This window comes from Saccopteryx bilineata, chromosome 1 (genome assembly GCF_036850765.1).
Source record: "Saccopteryx bilineata isolate mSacBil1 chromosome 1, mSacBil1_pri_phased_curated, whole genome shotgun sequence".
In the NCBI taxonomy this organism is placed as follows: domain Eukaryota; kingdom Metazoa; phylum Chordata; class Mammalia; order Chiroptera; family Emballonuridae; genus Saccopteryx; species Saccopteryx bilineata.
The window spans coordinates 189521383-189543356 of NC_089490.1; the positions used below are offsets into that span (position 1 = coordinate 189521383).

Consider the following 21974-nt stretch of genomic DNA (forward strand, 5'->3'; position numbering starts at 1 on the left):
ATGCTGCCTACAGGAAACTCATCTAAGTAACAAGGATAAAAACAAATTCAAAGTGAAAGGCTGGAAAACCATACTCCAAGCAAATAACATCCAAAAAAAAGCAGGTGTAGCAATACGCATATCAGATAATGCTGACTACAAGACAACAAAAGTACTCAGAGACAAAAATGGCCATTTCATAATGGCTAAGGGGACACTGAATCAAGAAGACATAACAATTCTTAATATATATGCACCAAACCAAGGAGCACCAAAATATATAAGACAGCTACTTATTGACCTTAAAACAAAAACTGACAAAAATACAATCATACTTGGAGACCTCAATACACTGCTGATGGCTCTAGATCGGTCATCCAAACAGAGAATCAACAAAGACATAGTGGCCTTAAACAAAACACTAGAGCACCTGGATATGATAGACATCTACAGGACATTTCATCCCAAATCGACTGAGTATACATTTTTCTCCAGTGTACATGGATCATTCTCAAGAATTGACCATATGTTGGGCCACAAAAACATCAGCAAATACAGAAAAATCGAAGTTGTACCAAGCATATTTTCTGATCATAAAGCCTTGAAACTAGAATTCAACTGCGTAAAAGAGGAAAAAAATCCCACAAAAATGTGGAAACTAAACAACATACTTTTAAAAAATGAATGGGTCAAAGAAGAAATAAGTGCAGAGATCAAAAGATATATACAGACTAATGAAAATGACAATACGACATATCAGAATCTATGGGATGCAGCAAAAGCAGTGATAAGAGCATATCACTTCAGGCATATATGAACAAACAAGAGAGAGCCCAAGTGAACCACTTAACTTCACACCTTAAAGAACTAGAAAAAGAAGAACAAAAAAACCCCACAAAACCAGACGAAGAAAGGAGATAATAAAAATCAGAGCAGAAATAAATGAATTAGAAAACAGAAAAACTATAGAAAAAATTAATAGAACAAGGAGCTGGTTCTTTGAAAAGATCAACAAAATTGACAAACCCTTGGCAAGACTTACTAAGGAAAAAAGAGAAAGAACTCATATAAACAAAATCCAAAATGAAAGAGGAGAAATCACCATGGACACTGTAGATATACAAAGAATTATTGTAGAATACTATGAAAAACTTTATGCCACTAAATTCAACAACCTAAAAGAATGGATAAATTCCTAGAACAATACAACCTTCCTAGACTGCGTCAAGAAGAAGCAGAAAGCCTAAACAGACCTATTAGTAGAGAAGAAATAGAAAAAACCATTAAAAACTTCCCCAAAAATAAAAGTCCAGGCCCTACGGCTATACCAGTGAATTTTATCAAACATTCAAAGAAGACTTGGTTCCTATTCTACTCAAAGTATTCCAAAAAATTGAAGAAGAAACAATACTTGCAAACACATTTTATGAGGCCAACATAACCCTCATACCAAAACCAGGCAAGGATGGCACAAAAAAAGAAAACTACAGACCAATATCTCTAATGAATACAGATGCTAAAATACTAAACAAAATACTAGCAAATCGAATACAACAACATATTAAAAAAATAATACATCATGATCAAGTGGGATTCATCCTAGAATCTCAAGGATGGTTCAACATACGTAAAACGGTTAACGTAATACACCATATCAACAAAACAAAGAACAAAAACCACATGATCTTATCAATAGACGCAGAAAAGGCTTTCGATAAAATACAACAGAATTTTATGATTAAGACTCTCAACAAAATGGGTATAGAAGGAAAATATCTCAACATGATAAAGGCCATATATGATAAACCATCAGCTAACATCATATTAAATGGCACTAAACTGAAGGCTTTTCCCCTTAAATCAGGAACAAGACAGGGTTGTCCACTCTCTTCACTCTTATTTAATGTGGTACTAGAGGTTCTAGCCAGAGCAATCAGACAAGACAAAGAAATAGAAAGCATCCATATCGGAAACGAAGAAGTAAAGGTATCACTTTTTGCAGATGATATGATTCTATACATCGAAAACCCCAAAGAATCCACAAAAAGACTACTAGAAACAATTAGCCAATACAGTAAGGTCGCAGGATACAAAATTAACATACAGAAGTCAATAGCCTTTCTATATGCCAACAATGAAACAATCGAGAATGAACTCAAAAGAATAATTCCTTTCACAATTGCAACAAAAAAAATAAAATACTTAGGAATAAACATAACAAAGAATGTAAAGGACTTATATAATGAAAACTATAAACCATTGTTAAGGCAAATCAAAAAAGATATAATGAGATGGAAGAATATACCTTGTTCTTGGTTAGGAAGAATAAATATAATCAAGATGGCTGTATTACCCAAAGCAATATACAAATTTAATGCAATTCCCATCAAACTTCCAATGACATTTTTTAAAAGAAATAGAGCAAAAAATCATCAGATTTATATGGAACTATATAAAACCCCGAATAGCCACAGCAATCTTAAAGAAAAAGAATGAAGCTGGGGGCATTACAATACCTGACTTCAAACTCTATTATAGGGCCACGACAATCAAAACAGCATGGTATTGGCAGAAAAATAGACACTCAGACCAATGGAACAGAATAGAAAGTCCAGAAATAAAATCACATATATATAGTCAAATAATTTTTGATAAAGGGGCCAAGAACACACAATGGAGAAAAGAAAGCCTCTTCAATAAATGGTGCTGGGAAAACTGGAAAGCCACATGCAAAAGAATGAAACTGGACTACAGTTTGTCCCCCTGTACTAAAATTAACTCAAAATGGATCAAAGATCTAAACATAAGACCTGAAACAATTAAGTACATAGAAGAAGACATAGGTACTCAACTCATGGACCTGGTTTTTAAAGAGCACTTTATGAATTTGACTCCAATGGCAAGAGAAGTGAAGGCAAAAATTAATGAATGGGACTACATCAGACTAAGAAGTTTTTGCTCAGCAAGAGAAACTGATAACAAAATAAGCAGAAAGCCAACTAAATGGGAAATGATATTTTCAAACAACAGCTCAGATAAGGGCCTAATATCCAAAATATACAAAGAACTCATAAAACTCAACAACAAACAAACAAACAATCCAATAAAAAAATGGGAAGAGGATATGAACAGACACTTCTCGCAGGAAGAAATACAAATGGCCAACAGATATATGAAAAGATGCTCATCTTCTTTAGTTATTAGAGAAATGCAAATCAAAACTGCAATGAGATACCACCTCACACCTGTTCGAATAGCTATTATGAGCAAGACAGGTAATAGCAAATGTTGGAGAGGCTGTGGAGAAAAAGGAACCCTCATACACTGTTGGTGGGAATGTAAAGTAGTACAACCATTATGGAAGAAAGTATGGTGGTTCCTCAAAAAACTGAAAATAGAACTACCTTATGACCCAGCAATCCCTCTACTGGGTATATACCCCAAAAACTCAGAAACATTGATACGTAAAGACACATGCAGCCCCATGTTTATTGCGGCATTTTTCACAGTGGCCAGGACATGGAAACAACCAAAAAGCCCGTCAATAGATGACTGGATAAAGAAGATGTGGCACATATACACTATGGAATACTACTCAGTCATAAGAAATGATGACATCGGATCATTTACAGCAAAATGGTGGGATCTTGATAACATGATAGGAAGCGAAATAAGCAAATCAGAAAAAAACAGGAACTGCATTATTTCATACGTAGGTGGGACATAAAAGTGAAACTAAGAGACATTGATAAGAGTTTGGTGGTTACGGGTGGGGGAGGGGGGAAAAGGAGAGGGAAAGGGGGAGGAGGAGGGGCACAAAGAAAACTAGATAGAAGGTGACAGAGGACAATCTGACTTTGGGTGATGGGTATGCAACATAATTGAATGACAAGATAACCTGGACTTGTTATCTTTCAATATATGTATACTGATTTATTGATGTGGCCCCATTAAAAAAATAAAATTATATATATAAAAAAAGTACTTTGATTGTTCGATGCGAAGAGATATAAGCAGGCTTTGCACCAACCATGTGAATGCACCAACCGTGACTTCCTTTTCTTCCCCATTGACTGCTGTTTTGCTATTTTATTCCTCTCCCTGCTGGAATGCTTCCTGTATGTTTCCTAATGAAACTGGCCCCAAATTTCTTCCCTCCATGGAATCTTGACCCCTATAACATGCTTGGCCAGTTTCTAGATGATAGGTATATGAGTCAGCAATTCTTTAAGTAGCTGTCAAGTTTAGATGGCTTTATTACTTAAATTGAAAACCATGAGGAGAAAAAAAAAAAAAAGGTGATTATAAAACAGCATCCTGGAATTTTTCTGCTGGAAACATCTGTTTTCTATTCAATAAAATTCTCTATATGCCCACTTGACATTAGTTTCTTTTCTCAGCTATTAAAATTCACTCCCTTTCCCCAAAGGATCATGGGAAGATGTAGGTAGTAGTTACTGAATGCTTGCTGTATGTCAACACTGTTAGCCACTTCCCATGAATGATCACCTATCCTATCCATGTCTTATAATTATAAATAATTATTTGCCTAATTATTACCACTTTTCTCACAAGGAACCAGAGGCTGCTCAAGGCCACCTAGCCAGCAGGTGCTAGAACCAGTGTTTATACTCAGGTCCCCTGAATGTAAAGCTCAGACTTCCTCTCTGTACTATGTGACCTCAAATTCATTAGTAATTAGTACTAATTTGTGTTGAATATTAATACTTGATATGTGTAATCATAATGAATGTTCCTAGTGGTTGAGTAAAGACTGGATTTATTTTACTAGACTTAAAAATATCTTGCTCATTTTACTTAAAAAAAAACGCTTAGGACAATGTAAAAATCTCTTAGAACCGTTCTTACTTTTTCAATAGGAAGTAGTGCTAGGTGGATTTTTGCCATCCTATATTAAGGGCTGCAGGTTCTTTCTGCTTTATATGTAACTTGCCTCTATCTTTGTGGTTGCAGTACTGGATACCAGTTTATTTACTATTCACCTGAAAACACAGCCAAAGCAAAAGAAGTTCTCAGCAACATCAATCAACTACAACCTCTGATAGCAACCCATGCAGACCTACTGCTTAATTCTGCAAGCCAGCATTCTCCAGACAGCTTGAAGAATTCTTTAAAGATGCTTTCAGAAAAGGTAAGATTCAAAACATCCCTACAGTGGGGAAAATGAAACACCCCAATCCCCACTGGTGTTGCTTTCTGCATACATTGCCTTTCATAGAACCTGGAAATGTAAAATAGACTAAGTTAAAAAAGTAAGCTTCAAAGTTCTGCCACAGGATCAAAATGAATTGGCCTCATTTTCTTTTCAAATCTTACTGAGTGCTATTTTTTTTTTCCTAGTAGGAAATGAAACCTGTTATTGGATGTTATATAGTTTCTTCTTTCCTTGGCATCCTTCATTTTCTTTGGTTCATGCTCTTATAAAATGAATTAAATTAGATTTTGAAAATTATTTTCCTCTGGTGATCACCTAATTTTTATGCCTATGAAGCTATACTTTTGAATTGGAATGTCACTTCATTTGAAAGCAAGACTTTGATGTGGGTTCTTATCAGTGGCATGAGGTCATTTCTCTGCCTGATTCACTTTCAACATTATCTACCCCGAGAAGCTTCTAGAATTTTCTAGAAATATTAGTTATTGTTTGCAGTGTAGTGGGACCTAAGCCATTATGTTTCCAGAAGTGACTTGCAGCTTATGTGCAGATAGGAAAGGTAGCCTGGCGTAGGGCAGGTACTCAACACCAACTTCCATAACTCGTTAGGGCAAATGAATGGTGCAGAGAGAACAGAGATGGAAAAATAGAAATTGAAGTTTGATTTTAAAACTAAAACCAAGTGTCCCGGAGTCCAAGTCCAATACTCTCATCCTTAACCTCTGCATTCTGAGGACACCTGACAATTTATTATGAGATACTCTTAATAAAAATGCCCTTGAAGAAACTGACCAAAGAAAATCCATATGGTATCATTTTAGAACAAAATAACAGTGTAGCTTTTCACATCCCTGAAGAACAGTTTCATAGAAACCTGGATACTGTGTACATATATTTTTTATTCAGATATGCTCATTTATACTAATCAAAACTTGCTCTTGTTTAACATTTTCAAGTGTACATTATGATACATTTTCTCATAAGATACAACTAATATTTGTTATCATTAAGAATTATCTAATATCTATTCAGAAAAGTCAAGTAAATTGTCTAATACATTAAAAAGTAAAAATATCAAAACCCAGGACTTTCCAGTTCAAAATACAGCGTTCCTTCTGTGTCAGAACAGGTCCTACATCATGACAAGGTGGAAAAAATTTACCCAAATTTTACAAGTATTGACATTGTCAAATACTGTGCTAGGGGTCTCATAACTGATGTTATTTCTTTCTTTTTATTTTATTTATTTTTTTTAGCAAGAGGAACAGAGAGAGGGACAGACAGGAAGGGAGAGAGTTGAGAAGCATCAGTTCTTTGTTTGAGCACCTAGGTTGTTCATTGATTGTTTTCTCATATGTGCCTTGACCAGGGGGGTACAGCCAAGCCAGTGACCCCTTGCTCAAGCCATCGACCTTGTGCTGAAGCCAGTGACCTTTGGCTTTGAACCAGCGACCTTTGGGCTCAAGCCAGCGACCATGGCTCATATGTATGATCTCATACTCAAGCTGGTGAGCCCGCGGTCAAGCCAGATGAGCCTGCACTCCAGCCAGTGTCCTCAGGGTTTTGAACCTCAATCCTCTGTGTCCCAGGTCAATGCTCTATCTATGGTGCCACTGCCTCGTCAGGCAAATGATATTATTTCATTTAATCTTGAAGAGGTGGGTTTATATTATTTCTCTTCCACAGAGGAAAAGAATGAGTCTCAGAGAAGTTAGAAAGTGTCCAAATCATGGAGGCAGATTCAGACTCAGCAGTCAAACCAAACAAAGTTCCCATCCACGTCTGGTTGGCTGAGTCTAGCTTACTGACAGGGGTGGTTTCCAGGCTGGAGCACAGGGAGAGAGAAACAAAAAAGGGAGGAAACTTTCTGGGATCCTCTATGTAATATACATGTTTTGATATTTCCATGTTTTAAATAAAACTGAAAGTTTTAGACAAACTCTCCAGCAACACTTAAGTATTCTGATAGGAAAAAAAAAAAAGAGGGCAGAATTATACACAGTAAAATAATATAAATATAATGTTATTTTGGTTCAGTTCTCTTTGGAATGTCTAGATGAAAGTGAGGTTTTCTGGATTCACCTAAACAGAAAGTGTCAGTAAGTAGCACATCACTGCAGTGATCACAGAACAAACATATCTACATTCTTCCTGTGCATTGGGCAGAGACTTGTCATTTCATATGCCATTCACAACTTGATGCAGTGATTTGGGTGGCGGGTGGGAGCCCGAGGCCAAGCATGTTTTTCTCCTCTTTCAATTCAGCATTGCTCCAGCTTTTCCTCCTAGATGTTTTCTATTGAGTAGATGAGCTTCATCTACTAATCAATCTGTCAGCCCTTGAAACCAGGAGGATCTTTTTAAGTTAAGTTTGCAAGCCGTGCCTTGCTTTTTTCAAGAATGCCTGGCTGGAATTTTAAGGTATTTTTCAAGTAAACAGAATATTCCAGAGTTTATGAAGACAGTAACTCATGGTTTAAAATTAAGTATGATTCTTTCTGTGTAGCCATGCTGCTGGTGGTTCAGACTCCATGCCCCAAAGCCAGTCTTCAATTTGGTTTGGGTTATTTTTTCTTGGTTTGACTTTTTTGTTCTAATACTTCAGTTTTTAGTATATCTTCTGGTGTGTAATTGGGTTTGCTTGCTGTATATTAGTTTATGAAAATATTAAAGGTTATTACTTAATCTTGTTACTGGGTTTGGGGTTCTTGGGTTCCACAAGGTAAAAATTGAGAGGAAGCCCCAGAGATGTTTCCAGACAGATTTTTTTCAGCTTATGCTCGACCTCAAGGGAGGCAGCACAGAGGAAAGGAAGGTCCTCCAATCCAGCAGAGGGGCTGGCTCAACTTGGCTGCTTTTATAAGCTGGGAGCAAAACAGGCATGCAAGAAAAAGAGGGCTTTTTGAAAAAAAGCACACTTGTAGAATTTTCATCTCAAGGTTCAGTGTCTTCCTTTTCTAGCTACACCTGTGCTGCAGGGGCAAGATAGCAGACTGCTTATGACCACCTCTTAAGGAAGGTCACATAGAAGTCAACTCTTGATCAATTGCCTACATGGGTCAGTAGTTTCTACATCTGCAAGGAACTAGACATTTAGAAATGAGTAGGGCATAGAGAGGTGATAACATTCTATGGTCAGCTTATCTGGTATTTCTCCTGGCCACCTGATCTTAACTGGGCTTCCTGGCCACCTGCTACTTGTAGATCCTAGTCCCAAGTCCCTATACTGTCTTATTTTGATATAGGAGCATAGAAAAAGACAAATTGAGTTTAAATGAGTAATTACTGTAGACAAAGCATAGGCCAAAATTTTAACATAAGAAATGAAGAGTCGGCCCTGGCCAGTTGGCTCAGCGGTAGAGCGTCGGCCTGGCATGCAGGAGTCTGGGTTCGATTCCCGGCCAGGGCACACAGGAGAAGCGCCCATCTGCTTCTCCACCCCTCTCCCTCTCCTTCCTCTCTGTCTCTCTCTTCCCCTCCCGCAGCGACGCTCCATTGGAGCAAAGATGGCCCAGGCGCTGGGGATGTTCTCTGTGGCCTCTGCCTCAGGCGCTAGAATGGCTCTGGATGCAACAGAGCCATGCCCCAGAGGGGCAAAGCATCGCCCCCTGGTGGGCATGCCGGGTGGATTCCCGTCGGGTGCATGCGGGAGTCTGTCTGACTGCCTCCCGGTTTCCAGCTTCGGAAAAATGAAAAAAAAAAAAAAAGATATGAAGAGTCAATAATAGAGCGGAATAAAAGTGCATTTTTCTTTTTACTAGGTTAAAAGTATTCAGTGCTCTCGATAAAAAAAAATAATAAAGAGAGAGAGAAAAAAGTAGTATAAAAAATTCCGACTGAAAAAATAAGGGCCTATGGTAGGCAATGTAGAGCTGCCTCTAATAGCTAAAATATATGTGTGACATTGGTTTCCAATGCCCATTGCATCCTTCATTCCACAGAGATTAATAGATCTTGTTTAAATAGTAGTTATTATTCTTCTCATCACAAGGCAATACTGAACACCTAATTGAGTGTGGTATGATATTCAATCCTATAGGACAAATGCTACATAGATATGGTCCTTAACTTTTGCAATATAAGAATTTAAAAGAAGGGAATGTTTCACAATATTACATTTATGAAATGGTAAACAATAACAGCATAAAGGATTTTGTCACAAATATTAGAAATGCTCACAGCATATGAGTGAAAATCTCACACATTTCAAATCCTAAATCCTTTCAGCTTTAGCATAGTATACCAAATCTTTCCATTGTATTCAATGAAGGAAAAAAGCATTTTTTTCTAAAAGTTAACTCAATATGATCTAGTCACTTCTCTCCTAGTAACCCAAGAGAAAGTCTATTCAGTAGGCAATGAGAAGGTTGTTGAGTGTTGGAAGGACTAGAGGCAGGCTCTGTAAAGATCATCCTCAATAGCAAAAGGCAGGCCAAGCTAGGACAGAGGTTTTAAATCATTGAGCATCACAGAATGTTAGTAATGCTTCCTGGAGAGCTTGCTAAAGTACACATTCCGATTCATCAGTTCTGAGCTGGGACTCAGAAGTCTACATTTTAATATTGGTGGCCTTGAATAGCATCCTGCAAAAAAAAAAAAAAGAAAAGAAAAGTTAAAGTAAATCAACTGATAAGGAGACTATGGAAGGTATCCACATGGATAGAAAGGATTAACTGGGATTAGCTGTGGAAATATAATATAAGGGTCAATCTTTGAAAGTATTAGAAAAGTATAACTAAAAAAAATCGATGAGTAATTCAGAAAATAAATATTGCTGAAGACGGTTCAAATGTTTGTACTCTGAGCTGCTGAATAGCAATGATACTACTCAGATGAAAAAATGGATAAAATAAAATAAAATAAAAACCTTGAGATCAGGCTGGAACTTCTAAACTCAGAAGACTTTGAGATGGGAACAGTTGACAGTGATGGTTGAAGAGGTGAGTAGGAATATATTTTAAGGACCTTGACATATGGATAAAAGTTGAAGTTATAGAAGGAGTTATATCACCAGTGGCAGGGGGTGGGGGGAGAAATGCCTTAAGAAAGCAGTTTAAAGTTCCTTAGGGTCCTCTGAGCAATCAGGATTATAAGTCAACAAAGTGAACTGAAAAGGTCAGTCAAGAAAAAGAAGTATACATAGTAAAGTGCACCTTACAGTTTACAGTGAACTCCCATACAGGTTTCACAGGTAGACATTGTAAATTTGTACAAACTGGGGGAAAATGGTTGTATGATTTATCCAAGGTCAGGGGACTAATTTATATGGGCTACCCAGGTGTCAGGTAACACTTGTGGCTGAAAGTTCTTTTCTTTATGAAATGTTATGTGATGTGTGTAAATATAATCAATGCAGTAATGTCAGCATATGGAACTATTGCCGTGGGAAATAATTACAGCATATCAAATTTAAAAATAAACAGGATTATTTCTCACCATATATATGACAATTAAAATGATCACCACTTGTTTACACCATTAGCTAATTCCATATTGCAGGTGGGATGAGACATAGCTTTGAATTTTTCAGTGATGGTAAGGTCATTTTTAAGAGAATGGGATTTGTGTAATTTGTTGAGATCTTCAGTTAGAAAGAGTCATTTTAAATGAACATACTCAAACTATACTTCTGCCATTAATATTCAGGAAACTAGGAAATTCATTCCCAAGAGGAGCAATTTTTAGTAGTTTTATACTTGCAGATAATTCTGTAAGTTACTTTGAAGAATATATACATGAAACTATGAATTGGAGGAATGCCAGTAAGGCAAAAGTAATTCAATTTTCAGAGAACAGTTCTCTCTTTTCTTAATATCAAACAAATGAAATAGGTTTGCCTTTGCTTAAGTTTATGCTTTTTTAACTATATTTTTAAACTGACATTTTAAATGAATTGTTTTGCCTACCCTTACAATAACATTTAGACAGCTTTTTGTTTTTCATTTAATGTAGCATGAACTGAGTCAGAAAAAGAAAAAGGTTTTCAGAATTTCAAGTCAATAGGCACAGTCATGGTCATATCCTTGTCATGACTTTAGCTTCCCTGGTGGCCTTTCATTTGCAAGAACAACAGTATACAGGTGTGTTGTATGGTATGTCTATATTAATCTTGTCAAGCTGATATATTTGACTATAAAACATCAGGGTGTACAGTGGTCTACATTTGCTAGGTAATGCTGCTCAAGAAAATTAAGGTTTTTTTTCCAGGTCATGTGGGTAGAATGTTTTCTAATTTTTAACAGAATGCTATATGATGTACAGTATCTTGGTGATCTAAAGTTTCCCAGGAATCAGATAGATTTTTTTTCAGTAAAACCACAAAGTAAAAGATTAGCTATGATTGTGTTTGCTTAAGATTTTGTATGTATTGTATTTTGTGTATTACATTATATTACAACTCAAAAATTCTGGGTTGTACAACTGTAAGAATCTATGGTATTATCTCCCATGTTTTGATGATAAATCAGTCCAAATGAGATTTGAATAAATGAAGTGGAATCTTTGTGTGTGCATGCTATGAGAAGAAAATGATTGCAATTATAAGAACTGTGCAAGATTTCATGGCGTGTGAATAGATATTCAGCTACATGGTAATTATGTGAGTGTTATGGAGACTAGCAATGTAATAGCAGGAATTCAAGAAGGCAAACTGGTTTGCTCTAAAAATAAATCAAAAGATTTTATTGAAATTATCAACAGAAAAATAGTTTCATTAAACTGAATGGAAGTAAAATTCCATTTTTAGTGTTTACATTAACATTGATAGACTCATCTATGCTGTATGGAAAATTACATAAACAAAAAATTTCCTCATTCTGCTATAGCTATACTGCATTGTTCAAATACCATCGAACCAATTTTTTTTGGTTTTTTAAATGAAAAGTTGTTTTTTATTTTTACTTCCTAGTTAATTGTCAAAATGTTTTTCAACCTTTTCTTTGTATATAACCTTTTCCCCTCAGATTTCTTGTCTACTTACCTTTAAAGTGGCTTCAACATGACTACTAGATTAAAAAAGTATATAAAACATCCAGTAAAGTGTAGTAGTGAAGGTAGTTATGCATGTAATTGTGGACACAGTTAATTCTGAGATCAGGAAGCTGTTCAGAACCCTTGAGGAGGCTGAGGTTGGGAAGAAGGGTGAGGACAGAAACGTCTAGGTTGATGATGGCTGGTGGGCAGTGGGGAGTCAGGGGGGAAAGCTGCTGCGTTTATTAGAAAACTTAGGATCTGTTCCATTTGTGCTGCCAGTAAGCAGTCTGCTTTGGACAGGGCACCCTACTTCTTTCTTAGTTTCCTTATCTGGTGAATAAAGAGGTCTACTTTAACCCTTTAACATGTGAGGGTTTTTTTAACCCTTTGAGCAAGGACGTACATGAATGTTCGTATTAACTCAAAGGGTTAAGGTCCTTTTTTCAGTTCTTGAGTTTCAGGATCTATGGCAAAGAAGAGATAAGTTATACAGATACCATCTTAGTAGGCCCTTGTTCTAAACATGGTTTAACTGGGTTTTTTAAATTGTATAGACACAACAAGGAGCTTGAGAGAAGATTTAGTAACCAACTGTTAGGCATGGCGGCATTGACTGCACGTTGAGAATGCACCAATAAATGGTTACCTAGAGTTACAGCCACCGTGAAGTCAGCCATATATACAAGAGGGTCTCATTAAATGGAGATTATATCAACTGTTATTGGAAATAAATAACACTCTGAGTGAAGAGACCCCTTCTTCCGAAGAGATCACACAGTGTAAATATGAGAACAATGGAGGTCAGGGCTTGAGCTGCTCTCCACTCTTTGAACAGATTGTGAGACCCTGTGCCTGTTAAGTGTACTGTAATACAGAAAAGTAATTACTGTCCCTTTCAGTATATTATGGGGTGAAGCTAGTAAACATTTAATCAGGAAATTGAAAAGTACAGCTGTGAAGTTCTTTATTGTTGGGAAGCTGTCATTACTCCAGTACTTAGCAGGTATTTACCATCAGCTTGTAAAATCTACCATGGCGGGTTTTACAGTAGCCTCATTAAAATAGTGCATTACTGAAACCATTTGTTGGAGGAGACGGGCTGATAATAAGGAAAAAAAGCCAACTGTTTTCATGGGGAAGATGGCTTGTGTCATCCCTACTGCTGAAATCTGTCTATGATGCTAAAAAGGAAAAATATCTCATGCCTCTAGTTTCTTTTCTTTTTTTCTTAAAGGCATGTCTTTCTTTAGCCTTTAACTCTGTTTAAAAATATTGAATATCCATAGTCAGATTACATTTTCTTTGAAGGTCTGTTTGGGATTACTTGAAAGGTAGATGTTGTTCAAGTGATTATTCCCAGTGAAATTCATCTGCAAAGATAGAATGTGGAATGAAAAGAGAGGGTTTGAGGAGACAGATGGTGTTTATCATGCACACAGAACCTCAGTGTTGACTTTTAGAGCAGGAGGACTCAAGGTCTGGGCAACGTCCCCAAACCGAATTATGTTCAACTGATGGGTATGAATCATTCTCTCTCTCTGTTGGCTATACTTTTCCCACCATCCATACCGCTCAAGTGCCAGCAGATCTGCAGTTGATCTTTGCCTAGCTCTATGCTGAGATACCACCATGGTGTTTCTAATCCTTGTCAATTTCTTTCCAGACAGAGCTTTTCGTACATGCCTTTAAGGACCAGCTGGTCAGAAGCGCTCTGTTAGCACTTTACACGGCCAGACCAGGAGGCGTCCTTAAAAAGCCACCCTCTCCTAAGAACAGCACGGAGGAGAGCAGTCCTCAAGATCCACCCCTGCCAATAAGAAGACAGGACTCCATTCCTCATCATTCAGACTACGATGAAGAAGAGTGGGTAAGTCTCTTGCACACCGCTTGCCTCCCAGTGTTCAGCCCCGAGAAATACAGTCAGGGTGGTAAGAAGTCTCTGCTTTTCATCAAGACAAGTTAGAAGGCAGTCACGATACAGATAGTGGATAAATAAGACACATTTTTCCTTGGGGAAGATTACAAATGGAAGTTTTATTCCTGATCATGTTTCTTTGACATAAAAATTTATTTGCTGTCAAATAAATCATATTATACATAACCAAGACTATGTCATCAAAGTGAAGATGTCACAATTGCCAGGTTCTATAATACTTTTTCCTATTTATTGCCAAGGGAATATAAACCATTAAAATTGCTTTTTGGGGCTCTGGCTGGTTGGCTCAGTGGTAGAGCATCGGCCTGGCGTGCAGGAGTCTCGGGTTCGATTCCTGGCCAGGGCACACAGGAGAAGCGCCCATCTGCTTCTCCACTCCTCCCCCTCTCCTTCCTCTCTGTCTCTCTCTTCCCCTCCCGCAGCCAAGGCTCCATTGGAGCAAAGTGGCCCGGGTGCTGAGGATGACTCCATGGCTTCTGCCTCAGGCGCTAGAATGGCTCTGGTTGCAACAGAGCAACACCCCAGATGAGCAGAGTATCGCCCCCTGGTGGGTGTGCCAGGTGGATCCCGGTCAGGCACATGCGGGAGTCTATCTGACTGCCTCCCCGTTTCCAACTTCAGAAAAATAAAAAAATAAAATAAAATAAAATTGCTTTTTGGGCCTTGGCTGGTTGGCTCAGTGGTAGAGCGTCGGCCTGACATGTGGAAGTCCTGAGTTCAATTCCCAGGGCACACAGGAGAAGTGCCCATCTGCTTCTCCACCCTTCCCTCTTTCCTTTCTCTCTTTTTCTTCCCCTCCCACAGCCAAGGCTCCATTGGAGCCAAGTTGGACCTGGCACTGAGGATGGCTCCATGGCATCTGCCTCAGGCACTAGAATGGCTCCAGTTGCAATGGAGCAATGCCCCAGATGGGCCGAGCATTGCCCCCTAGTGGGCATGCCGGGTGGATCCTGGTCAGGTGCATGCGGGAGTCTGTCTCTCTGCCTCCCTGCCTCTCTCTTCAGAAAAATACAAAACAACAACAAAAACAACAAAAAAACCTGCTTTTTGGAAAAAGAGTCAGAAATTATCTACAATGCACTACTTGGATGCAACAAGTATTTCCATTCTTGCAATCCAGTGTTTTAGTTCTGGGCATACTTAGAAAGGATTGTGTTTACATGGCAGTGTACATAAAAATCTCTTACATCCCTCTCATTCATGGTTTGATGATTTGAAAGAAAATATTCCAGGTGTTCTAAAATGAGCAGGATGGCACATAAAAGCATTTGGAAAAAAATAAAGCTAAGTAAACAAAGGAAGCCAGCATAGGTGGGGACTCCTTGGACAGAACAAGTCAGGAGAAGCATGAGGTGCTGGCTCAGGGGGAGCAGTGTTATCCCTGAATCAATACCTATTCATTATCCAGGATCCTTTCACATTATATGTACACACAGAAGGAAACACTTTATCATATGTTGAACCAAGAAAATAGTATGTTAGCTGTATTAGATATTAAACAGTGAACAGTGACTTTGCCTGCCACCCTACACTTCAAACTGTTCAGGGAGTAAATTATTTGAAAGACCCCGATCTCTCAAAAAATTGCTGTGTGAAGGGCCATGTAGAGATGCGTGTTCTTTCTTCTGAAAAAGCTTTCCATCACAGGAAAAACAGAGCTGGGTCCAGGAGGTAAATGCTGAATAAGTATTTGTTGTTGCTGATTAAGATTGCATTTCTCCCACAGAAGCATTTTCAAAAGAGCAAATCTAATATTTCTACCTTTTACCTCACCTTCTTCTTCAATTTATCTACAGCTCTGAGGCGTTCGCACCTCTTAACCTCCCTGAAGTTCAATTTTCTCAACTGTAAAGTGAAACTAACAGCACCTGTTTGGCTTGGGGTGGTCATGAGATAAATGATTTACCTGTGCCATAATGCTCTATTACCTGGAAAGGCCTGGGCCAGTGCATGGGTGCAGTATAGCTCTGTTTTCTTTTTTTAAGATATGTAAATATATAATCTTATCATGAGAGTCAGTACTACCTCTTGAGATAAATGGGAAACCTTGATCTACCCTAAAATGTGTACTGTAAACTTTAAGAGTTTGGGTGGATAATAAATAAATATCTTGTATTTCTTTTCATTAAACATGGTGTTAACCTTTTCACATTTTATATTAAACCAAGTGAGAATTTGGGAATTGGGTATCTTTCCTTTATATAATTTTACCTCACTGTGTTATGCAAACCCTTCCTTAGAACTTGCCTTTTCCCTGCTATACCAAAATGTCCCTTTTCCACCCTCCCTCCTTATTTTCTTTTCTTTGGATCATTTTTGGGATTTTCTGAATCATAGGTAATTCCTAGGTCCTTAGGTCCTAGAGCAGAGAGAGGTCTACTGGTAGATAAAAACATGTTATCGGGCCCTGGCCAGTGGTGGATGACCTGGGTTTGATTCCTGGTCAGGGCACACAGGAGACGTACTCATCTGCTTTTCCACCCTTCCCCCCCCCTCTCTTCTCCTCCTCTCCTGCAGCCATGGCTTGATTAGAGTGAGTTGGCCCCAGGGTGCTGAGGATGGCTCCATGGCCTCCACCTCAGGTGCTAAAAAATGGCTCCATTGCAACAGAGCAAGGGGCCCAGATGGGCAGAGCATCACCCCCTAGTGGGCTTGCTGGGTGGATCCCATTCAGGGTGCATGCAGGACTCTGTCTCTGCCTCCCCTCCTCTCACTAAATTAAATGTGACAATAGTTGGAGACAGCAAGTGGTAGAAGGTAGGCTCCATTAATAGGCCTTCAACTCAACATTGACATGCAGAACCTTCTGATGAGGGTGAGTTGAGGAGGTTTACAGTGAACCATTCTGTCCAGTGGGGTATTGAGCTCCTCTTCTTCCTGGTTCATTTCTTCATAGCACTGTGGAGAAAGGAGCTCTTCCAGGCCTGTCGTCGGCTTACAGGTGGTCAGCTTCACATTCTTGCGACATTCTCCTGGGACTTCTCCAAACTCCCCCTTTTCATAGGGACACAGGTGAACCCCTCAGGCTTTAAGGACTCCACAGCCAATTAGGGCACTAGAGAAACAAGTAGCAATTACAGTACACCTGAGGCTTATACCTGGGCTAAAACAGGAGTCCTGTGGTCGTGGTCGGATTTCCAAAAGTAAGGTTTAAATGTGCGTAAGAGTTAACCATTCAAGAAAGTGTATGATGTGGCCTTTTAGACATAACAGGGAGATAGAGTTTATTATTAGGTGTTTTCTTGGTAAACATTGAGGCGGTTTATAGTCCAAATGCCATTTGAGAGTCAGAGAGGCAGTGACTGATAGAGCGAGGTCCTCACCAAGGGGAGAAGAAAGTCATTTCCGGTACACAGGGGAGGGCAGTCCCAGGCAGAACTCATTCTTCTGCTGCGTCTTCAGGGAGGGTGAGTGGGCCTGGGTGCTTTCTTTTTGTTGGTTTGTTTAAACTGTTTTTTCCATTTTATTGATAGTGATTGACATGTAAATTGTATTAGCTTAAGATGTACAACATAATGATTTGATTATGCATATATACTGGGAAATAATTACCACAATAAATTTAGTTAACCGTCGCCATTCACATAGTGACATACTTTATTCTTGTGATGAGAACTTTTTAAGATCTACTCTTTTAGCAATTTTAAATAAATAATTACAGTATTAATATAGTCACCATGCTGCACATGGCACTCCCAGAACTCAGGCATCTTACTACCAGAAGTTTGCACCTTTTGACCACCATTACTCATTTTCCATATCCCTCTCCTCCACCTCTGCAAACCCCAATCTGTTTTCTGTTTCTATGAGCTTTTTTTTCCTTTTAGATTCCACAGATAAGTAAGATCATATGGTATTTATCTCTGTAACTTATTTTACTTGGCATATGGCTCTCATAGTCAACGGCTGGATTTTCTTTTTTTTTATGGTTGAATAACATTTCGTTGTGTATATGTACCACATTTTCTTATCCATTTATCTGTCAGTGGACACTTCAATTTTTTCCCATATTCCGGCTATTGTAAATAATGCAACAGTGAGCATGGGGGTGCATGTTTCATTTTGAATTAATACTTTTTGTTTTCTTTGTATAAATACCAAGAAGAGGAATCGCTGAATCATCTGGCAGTGTTGTTTTTAATTTTTTGAGGAACTCCATACTGCTTTTCATAGTGGCTACACCAATTTGCATTTCCACCGTTAGTACAGGAGCATTCTCTTTTTTCCACGTCCTTGTCAACACTTGTTATCTTTTGTCTTTTTTCATGAGAGCCATACTGACGTGAGGTGATACCTGGTCATGGTTTTGATTTGCATTTCTCTGATTGTTAGGGACGTGGAGCACCTTTTCATGTGCTGTTGGCCGTCTTCATGTCTCTTTGGAAAAATGCCTGTCCCCTTCCTCTGTGTATTATTTTTCTACTGAGTTGTATGAGTTTTTTGTATGTTGTGTATTAACCTGGATGGTTTGGTTTATCCTTAAAGTAGAATCATGTACAAAGAGAAGGGTACAGGAAGGATGGCCTGAGGAGAGTGGTTCAAGTTCCAGATGCACACCAAAGAAAGTGGGCAGAGGAGTTTATTAGCAGGATTTGAAAAATTCAGGAATATTTTCAGTCCTTGTGAAGAGCCAGACAGCTGGCCAAGGCTGCAGTAGGAGTCTGCATGGTTGCTAGCTCACCCTTCATCATTCTCTGGTGACTACTTCAGTAGCCTTGCTGCTAGGAGAAATTCTCCCTGATTTTTTCTTCCAGTCGTTTCAGTGGTATATTCTCAGCTTATGTTCTCTTGGTTTCCTTCATAGGCAGAACAGTAGAGTAATAATGAAGCTATATATCTTCCTCTTCATTTCCCTTTGTATAATTTCTGAATTTCCTCCGGAACCCATTGGTATTAGAAAGCATATACATGATTTGCCTAAATTTACCACAATTACTAGGAAAGTCTTTCCCACTCAGAAAAGTTACTCCTCTCCCTAATGTAAGTTTACTCTGTCTGTCACCAATAACCAGGTCTGATTGTTAGATAGCATTCTTATTGCTAACCACTTTCTATTAAAAGGATTCCTTTGTCAAGAAATGGAAATCACTTTAAAAAACAGAAGAAAATTCTCCAAAGTTGTAACCATTTACCATTGCTTCCAAAGCCTTATCTAACTTTGAGAAATTATGTAAATTCAAAGAAAATACAGCTAATTGAAAATGCCTTTGAAGATTGTGCTATTAAATGAATTGGAAACAATATTGTGTATCACTCTTCTAGTTAATTAGGTATTAGAAAAGTTTCAGCACTGATTAAAAATCTAGTCAACTTCCTGAATCAATTAAGTGTTTTAAATTATTTTAATTGGGTTTCTGTGATATCATATGAAAATATTCTTTAATCACTTACATTGGCTTAGATTTAGACCTAAGATTACAACAGCTCCATTTTAAATAACCTGTTTGCTTTATTTATTCTCCTGTAGTGACTATATTTTTTTAACTATTCCCTAACATGAACAACTGCATTTTAGCTTCCTATAATACTTTTTTTGAAAGTTAAATACGTTAGTAACTCCTGAATTTTACTCTGCTGATGCATGTAAAAATCTTTCTTTTTGAGGTCATGAGAAAGAATCTCTGTTAGTTCTAAATCAGTGTGAAGCTGCCTCTTTTCAACTTGTTTTGTTGGCAAAACTAATGACATAGATCTAGGTAATAATTATTTAGTCAACATGGAAGAGATTGAAACTAAAATGATCACTGGTCAAAAATGTCTGTTATTTGCTTGATTTTACTTATTAATGATTGAGTGTTTTAAAGATTGATTTTCTTGAAACTGTGCTAAAAAATTAAATTTCAAAGGAATATTGAGATTTTATGACATTGTGCAAAGAAATAGGCTAATATAACATTCTTCATTTTATAGCTGGAAAAGATGACATTACTGCTTTTCTTTCTGACATTTCTACAACAGATGCTTCCAACAGCTGGGATTCCAAGATTAGTTTGTCCAATATATGAAAGCATGTCATCCAACCAAAGTATTAAGTTGACCCAGTTTTGTGGCTTTCTGTAATTATACTATTCTCTGTAACACTGTGATTTTACTTCAGTATTACTCCACCGATGGGCTTGGGGTTAAATCTACCTACACTTATTCAAAAAATTGTTTAAAAAAAGATAAACTTCTGAACCTTTATATTCAGATTCATTCTAGCAAAGAGCAGAATAGAAAGTAATTCTTATTATTTAGCTATATCCCAAACCTATTTTTAGTTGAACTATACTTCTGTATCAGACATTTTAGCATTCAAATTACCTAATTAATTCCCTTCTTCATGTTGTAAATGTAAATCAAATTTCAAATTTTAGTTCTATTCTTAAGCTAAGGGAACATTTGCTATGCCTTATTAAGGTAAAATGTGTTTATGTCACATGAACACAATAGATGATCCACATTAATACATAGGTATTTTTCAATTATTTATGAGGTATAGAAACAATAGCACAGATTCACAGTAATATTTCAAGCATCAAGCAGTCAAGCATCCTGATAATAAAGCCCATTTATAACCTGAAAAAAATGTGGTTTTTCTGTAACTCAATATTCCCAAAGGTTGCATTTTGAAATAAGATTTACACAAACCAGTTTCGGATATATTTTTTTTATCAACATCTCACAGTTCATTTGATATTACAGCTTTCTTTAATTTTAATTTGTCTAGAACAAATATGAATGCTTAACCTTGACAGAAGGATTGATAGAGCTATTTATATTACTATAATTGGTAGCAGTGATCACAGATAACAATGCAAAATATTACTAACTGTTGAGGACTAACATATTTTGCCAGATACCTCTACAAGCAATCCGCAGTGATTTGTATTCTCAGCATCTCTTGCCAGTTTATGTCTTCATCCTAGAAATTACCTCTAGGGAATGTCATTCAGACCATACATACACAGAGGTACCTATGCAAATTGATTTTCAGAAGAGATTCTGTTCAGTTCTCTGACTGGCTACAAATATGCTTTGTGGAACCATTGACCTGATCTTAATAAGAAGTAAATCAATCATTCTCATTTTTTTTAGAGATAATTAATTCTTGTAGCCAACTAGACACTAGCCTATGATTTAACTTCTAACGTAACACCTGATAGTTTAGTTACCTAAATGAGTAAAAAGTTCACTAAATTATGGCCATTTATTTCCAAAATTTATGATATAGGTAGACAGACAGTAAGCATGCACACACACACACACACACACACACATTCATATATGCATTCAGCTCCAAACATTTTGTATAATAAAGCATTATTCTTATATCCCGTGGTCACTCAGCTTCATGAACACTGAATTATAATCAGTTGTTTATATGTCTGTTTCTTCCATGTGTTCATGAACTTTATAAACTTCTAAAGGGTGAAGACAATGTCATCTTTGCTGTTGTAGCTTCACAATTAGCAGAGCACTTGCACATAAAAAGGTGCTCAATACTCATTTGTAGAGTAAATTAATGACGTTAAAATTTGCCCACAAGTTACTGTTCTTGTTTACCTTTTTATTTTGAAACACAGAATATTTAAATTTAAGATAACTCTGCACTCTGTCAGGTAACTTTTTCTCCACTAGAATTCATGAATTATTTCAAGGGTTTTGTTTCTCTCTAAAATACTCAGTTATGTCCTCACCCCTTAGTGCATCTTTTCCGGTTGCATTATCAACTCTGAGGTGACTATTTAAGTCATCTTCAAAGTATCACCAACTGTAGGAAGTGGTAAAATTCTAGATGAACACAGACATCAAAGATGGCAAAGCTAAGAACACGGTGCACTAAGGCCTCTGGAAGCTTCTAAAAAGCCAGTAGTGGCAATTTTAACCTCATTTGATTATTCATATGCCTATTACAAAGGTCCTAGTTAC

At 37.5% G+C, this 21974-nt stretch overlaps 1 protein-coding gene across 15 annotated transcripts in view; it reads left to right on the forward strand.

Annotated features, from left to right (window-relative positions):
- Positions 1-21974, forward strand: part of INPP4B (inositol polyphosphate-4-phosphatase type II B) — a 708587-nt gene that overhangs the window by 581481 nt on the left and 105132 nt on the right. For all 15 annotated transcript variants that reach the window (XM_066232845.1, XM_066232867.1, XM_066232856.1 and 12 more), the window contains 2 exons: positions 4954-5131; positions 13791-13994. In XM_066232845.1, coding sequence (XP_066088942.1) covers positions 4954-5131; positions 13791-13994 — 382 coding nt within the window. The remainder of the gene's footprint in view (positions 1-4953; positions 5132-13790; positions 13995-21974) is intronic.